Below are 6044 nucleotides of genomic sequence, written 5' to 3' on the forward strand. Positions count from 1 at the left end.
TATATATATATATATATATATATATATTTATATTACCGTGTTTGCCCAAAGCAGACAAAAGCAGCATGTTGCGCCACAATGGGCCACGCACTCTATTGCACCAGCACCAGCAGTCCGTGACTTTAAAAAATTTGTAAAACCGCCCTCTTCGCAAGACTCCTGTCGTGCAATTCCATGGCTCACTCGCGCATCCCTCGCAGTAATTCTCGAACTTCCGTGACACTCACACGCTCCTCAATTGCGTGCCGCAACTCTCGTACCGCAGTGTTCACCTGCACCGCGACATCCTCTGTCACCCCACGCCGTAGCTCCCGCAGCCGCTCCTCCACCGTCTCCTGGTCCTCTTTGCGTGTGAGCAGAGCGATGAAGGAGGCCCAGAGACTCTCAAAGCGGGCGTCAAGCTGCGCTCTGGTGTAGTGCGCGTGCAGCTCGTCTTGCTGCGCCCGCACCGCCTGTAAGAACTCCGCGGCAGAAGCTTCCACACTCTCAAGGCGCCCCACGACAGCCGACAAGGCGTCGCGGCAATCCGTTGCTGCCGTTGCCGCATCCTCTACGTTATCACTGTTTCGGCTTTCCAGCAGCCGCGCCTCCACCTGCTGTAAACGCCCCTCACACGCCTTCACGTCATCGGTGCTCTTCGCCACACCACGCGTGCAGTCGTGCAGTGCACCCTCCAGCTCCATTAGGCGTACCTCTGAAGCGGCCACGCGGTCCAGCACACTGCTCACCGCCGCTATTGACGATGAAGACGATGCGGATGACGACGGCGTGGATGGCTGTCTTGCCTGCAGTTCGCTCACGGACACCTCAAGTGTCTGCAGACGGGCTCCAAGAGAGGTGAGTGCATCACCGGCATTCGCCACCATCTGTGCCTCACACCTGCGGACAGCCTCCTCCACGCAGTCGAGACGCTTCTCCAGTACGGGAAGTAGCCGGTCAATCTCTGCACTTCTTTCTCGAAGTGTTTCAAGATGTGTCCCTTCTATCATTGACTTCTGGGCCTGCTCTACATACCCCACGAACTCTTGCTGCTCGCGGTGTAGCTGCGCCAACGCTTCTTCCAATGCCGAGACTCTTGACAATGGCGCAAACGTCTCACATTCCGTAGTGGAGATGTGGGGCTTTGCTTCCTGAAAATGCCGCGAAAGCACCGACACCTCGTTCCCAAGTTCCTTCCACTCCAAGGATGTGAACATCACGCAACCCTTTAAGGCTTTCTCCAACATTCTCACTTCGGCAGATGCAGTATCCATCGAAGCCTCCAATGCCTTGACGTCGCCTGAAATTGCCTGAAGAGACATTTGCTTCGATGACACATTTCGCTCTGTGTTCTTTACCCCCTCTTCCAGTTCATGTAACTGAAGGAAAACCCTTTTCATTTCATTTCGCAAAAATTTGTCACTTTGGTCTTCCTTTTCCTGAAGTGCGGCGGTTATTCCAGACACATCAGAAATCTCCCTCGAAATAGACTCCAGCTTTCGCTCAAGACTCTGCACATGTGCCTGCAAGCTGTCCAATCGCACATCCATCGCCTGAACCTGTCGCTGTGTAGACTGAAATGCCTGATTTTGCTGAAGTTTTACTCGTATTCCTTCGAGTTCATCATCTTCATGATGAGAAGCCGTTGGGGGACTACTATGCATCCCTTCCCGCCGTTGTGCATTCGTCTGTTCTAGCTCAAAAGATGCCATTCGTTTTCGCAGCACATCCAACTCGAGCAAAGCTGGTGACAACTTTTCATCGACGGTCTCCATGTAGCGCTGATAGGAGCGAGGTATTTCCTTCACAAGTGTCTCATAACGTAGCACGTCTCGGTGCATCTCGTTCATCTGGTTGTCGTGGGTATTAAGTCTATATTGTATCTGCTCGACCAACGCTCGCACTTCCTCAAGATCAGCGTCAGTCACAATGTTTCTTGTTTCTTTCAATTGGTTTAAGGCAGTATGAGGTTTATTTTCTCTATCTGAGTCTATCATTGTAAGGGGCCGCATCTCAAAGGCCTTTACCGCATTCTTCACAATATCGATATCTTCACGCATACATTCAAAAGAATTTCCAATAACCCCAACCTGTTTGGTCAACGCCTGCACAGACTCTCCAATATCATCTGTCCTTCTCACTGAACTCCTCGCTAGTTCACACTTGGTGTCCATATCGCCCACTGCTGTCTTGACGCGCTCAATTTCCTCAAAAAGAGCATTTTTCTGCTGCAACAAGCAACGGTTAAGCTCCATATAGCCCTTCTCACATGTCATTCGTTCATTTGTCAAGGCATTTTTCAAAAGATCTTTCATCTCCTCTCTCAGATTGGGGGCTTTCGCTCCAATCTCTAGAGCATCCAGACGACGATGTGCTTCTTCGACACCGAACCGGGCCACCGTAACGTCTTCATTTAATCGGTTAGCCTCTTCATCATTAAATTTTTCTAAATACCTAACACGTCCTTTCAAGTCCATAAACTCTTTTTCATGACTCCTTGACTGTTCATCCAGAGTCTTTTGTAACTCTCTTGTCAACGTACTATGAGTATCGCGTGTTTCTTCAAGTATTGTCTTCAATGATGAGTGATCTTCACCTCTCTGCTGATGGATCACAGAGAGTTTGTTTGTTAGCACTTGCGTTTTCTCCAATGCACTAAATACAGATTCAAAACGCTCATCGGAGGATGTTTCCACCTGTTTAATCACGGCCACAGCGTCACTCACCTTTTCACGCAATCGAGCAGATACTCTGACCTGTTTTTCAACCTTTCCTTCACATTCACGGCTAAAACTCTTCAGATCCTCCAACGACCTTTCTTGCCCCTGAACCTGCGCTCTGAGGCTGTCCACTTCCTCAGAAACCGCACCACAGAGCTGCTGCAGCGCGGCATTGAAGCGCTCAAGCTCCCCCCGGCTCTCCACCACCATGTCGGTCTGCTTCGTCGAAATCAAGCGAACCTCCTTCTCCAATTCACCAAAACCCTTCGACAGTTCCCCAACACTGCGGTGCAGCAGAGTCTCCAACTCCACTGAGCGGCCATTCAATGCTTTGGACAAGCTGGTGGACTGGGCACGAAGGGAGTCGTGCATGGCAATCGCCTCCTGCTCTCGCTCTTCCATGCGCCGGACACGATCCCTCATTAGTTGTTGCTCCTCGCTCAAGTGACGCATTTGATCGCGCATGTTCTCCACCAGTTCGCGAAGAGACGTCTGGTCCTCTTGTCGGTCCTGCTGCAACGCCAGAACCGTTTTGGTCATTTGAAACTCACGCTCCATCTGCTTCGACGCAACTCCCTTCAGCAGCCCATCCTGCTCCCGTTGGCTCTGCAGCAACGTATCGCATGCCAGCCGGTTATTCTGCACCTCATTGTTCAGTTGGCGAAGAAAACTGCGCACCACCGCTGGGATGTTGAACCACTCCTCGTCATCGTTAAGCACCGCGTCTCTCGCGCTAAATGTCATGGACTCAATCAAACGAATTCCCTGATAAAGGAAAAAAAGGCAAAAGAGAGAGAGAGAGGAAAAAGAAAAGGCAGTGTACCGAAACAGTTTCTATAATCAAAAAAAAAGTATATATCCGCAAGCAGCATTCAGATTTATGCGCAGCCCCACACAAAAAGAGGGTGAGGAGGAAGAGAAGAAAACAAGGCAAGTCATCACTTCACACGAATGGAGGACTCAACGAATATTGTAGCCGCTTTCTGTCACCATCTTGATATTATGCTGACGAAAAAATTTCATGTGGTTCCAAAACTCGTACGGGTTAATGGCATAATACACCTGGTGGTCCCGCACATCAGCAAAGTGAATATTCCTCAATGCCGGTCTGATGCGTGCCATGTCCATCATAAACTTGAACTTGTAGTACCAGTCCTGTTTTCTCAACAGACCAGGTACAAACACTAGTGTATGTACCCCATTGAGGTTTCTTACTTTCTCCTGGGGACGATCTAGTGGTCTGAATGGCGTTCCAGACCGTCCTAGTATTGCTGTCACACTAATAGCCACTTCCTTATGCTCCATTGCGGTACGAAGAGCAACATAACCCCCATTCCCTTTCCCAAATAAATGAACTCTCCCATGCTCCACATTGAAGTTCTCAACAACCCAGTCACAAAAGCGCGCTACCACACCTTCAACTGGAACCTGAAAATTGTGTCGAAGGTTAACGATGGGAGAAATTATAACCCAGTTTTGTTCAAGCATCAGTTGCCTATGCGACGGACGCTCAAAAAAGTTTGCGCACACATCTTCAAAGTCTCGCGGAATACCCCGATGATCGGGAAGGACAACCATGTAAGGATACTCGCGCTCCTTTGACCAATCGGGGGGTGTAACCATTGTATATGCCATTGGTGCCGGATCTTCATCGACATTGAATGCGCTATGATCAACACAAGCAGCATTTCCCTGTACCAACGTAAGACCTGTACTTTGTGGATACAGTGCCCGCAGCTCATATTCATTAGGAATACGCGTGTTTTTCGGCAGCCTCCTAAAGGAAGTCTCGTTGGGACGATAGTCCACCTCTGGTTGGGGAACTCTAACAATGTGACGACGGCCACGCTTATCCACAGACGTATCGGAGGTGTCCTTCTTCCGGGAGCCTATAAATGGGCCTTCTTGGGAATAGAGATATTGGAGACGGTTCAGCTCCAAAACAACGTTTTCCCCTTCTGAAAGAGAACGCACATCTTGACGCGCAATGTCTCCTGGTGAATCTGGAACCTCCTCCTTGCACAACCTTGTCTCACTGATTATTTCCGCCTCGTGTACTTGCGTGGCCTTTTCAGCCTCCCCCTGCATAGCGCGCGCGTTGTCAATTGAATTCACGCAACATTTGCGTGCAGAGGCAAGCAATACATACCTAATAGTTTCTGTTGGGCCTAATCTACGATACATGTCTTCAAGTGAAGAGGGAAGAAGAAATATTTATCTCACCCCCAAACGGCAAGAGAACCCAAAAAAAAGACGATTTCATTTTTTTTTTTGGTTAGTTTGCGTATTTGTAGATACCAGCATAAATTGCTAACTAATACGGATTAATAATAAATAAAAACTCAATGCCTTGTTACCCTCACCGAAGAGATCTGAAAATGCAAAAATAGACAAAAAAGCACGTGGCCAAGCACGGCATATCACGTTGTAAATAAAAACGCTCGTTTTGTTATTTCCAATTCATTGAGTAAATGTCATGGCGTGCACCACTCATAATCGGAATTTGCTTCCTCGCTTTTGAAAGGATATCGAAATCCAATTCAGCATCAACGTATGTCTCCCCTTCTTCAGCAGCGGCGATTACCTTACCGTATGGGTCCGCAATTAATGAGTGCCCCCAGGCAACGTAACCAGCCTTGGTGTCACGTGCAGGAGAACACAATAGAACGTACTGCTGGTTATCCATAGCGCGTGCCCTGGCAGTCAATTCCCAATGTAGTGGCCCAGTGACCATGTTGAACGCACCGGGATAAACCAAAAAGGAAGTTCCCTCCATCGCGTATTTCCAGGCGAGCTGTGGGTACCGCATATCAAAGCAAACGGCAACACCAAACTTAATTTCATCATCCATGGAAACGGGAGAAGCGGTATCCCCTGCTGTAAGAATTTCACTCTCATCCATTTGCACAGTTTCTGTATTGATTCGGAAGAGATGAATCTTCCTGTGAACATGTCGCAATTGACCTGTTGAATCAAAAACCATAGATGAGTTGTATATCTTTCCATCTGTGCTTTCTGGAATACTGCCCGCCACAACCCATATATTCTTTTCCTTGGCGACCTTGGACATCGCATCATGGGTTGGGAATCCGGGACGCAATTCCTCGGAATACTCCTTGAAGTATTTTGTGCCGTAAGGGCAATTAAAGCATTCAGGGAGCACAGCAAGTTTCGAGCCCCTTTCTGCTGCTGCCGTAATCATGGCGACGGCCTTTGCAATATTGGCCTCTTTGGAAGCGACAACCGCCATCTGGCACAGCGTGACGCGCATGTTTTGTTCTTTTGTTTGCTTTTTCACACGACCACTAAAAAAAAAAGAGAAGGAAAACAAACAAAAACAAAACG

The 6044-nt window shown here is 48.6% G+C and overlaps 3 protein-coding genes across 3 annotated transcripts; all 3 read right to left on the bottom strand.

Annotated features, from left to right (window-relative positions):
- Positions 1 to 179: 179 nt before the first annotated feature.
- Positions 180 to 3443, bottom strand: DQ04_10011000 (hypothetical protein; the record flags this gene model as incomplete). The annotated part of the gene is made up of 1 exon (XM_009316125.1): positions 180 to 3443. The coding sequence occupies one exon, from the start codon at positions 3441 to 3443 to the stop codon at positions 180 to 182; it is 3264 nt and encodes a 1087-aa protein (XP_009314400.1).
- Positions 3444 to 3659: 216 nt separating this feature from the next.
- DQ04_10011010 (hypothetical protein) lies at positions 3660 to 4787 on the bottom strand (the record flags this gene model as incomplete). Its single annotated transcript, XM_009316126.1, has 1 exon — positions 3660 to 4787. The coding sequence occupies one exon, from the start codon at positions 4785 to 4787 to the stop codon at positions 3660 to 3662; it is 1128 nt and encodes a 375-aa protein (XP_009314401.1).
- Positions 4788 to 5148: 361 nt separating this feature from the next.
- DQ04_10011020 (putative nitrilase) lies at positions 5149 to 5970 on the bottom strand (the record flags this gene model as incomplete). Its single annotated transcript, XM_009316127.1, has 1 exon — positions 5149 to 5970. One exon carries the CDS (start codon positions 5968 to 5970, stop codon positions 5149 to 5151), a length of 822 nt encoding a protein of 273 aa, XP_009314402.1.
- Positions 5971 to 6044: the final 74 nt, after the last annotated feature.

The sequence above is a fragment of the Trypanosoma grayi genome (assembly GCF_000691245.1).
Source record: "Trypanosoma grayi strain ANR4 Tgr_1001_V1, whole genome shotgun sequence".
Lineage (NCBI taxonomy): Eukaryota > Euglenozoa > Kinetoplastea > Trypanosomatida > Trypanosomatidae > Trypanosoma > Trypanosoma grayi.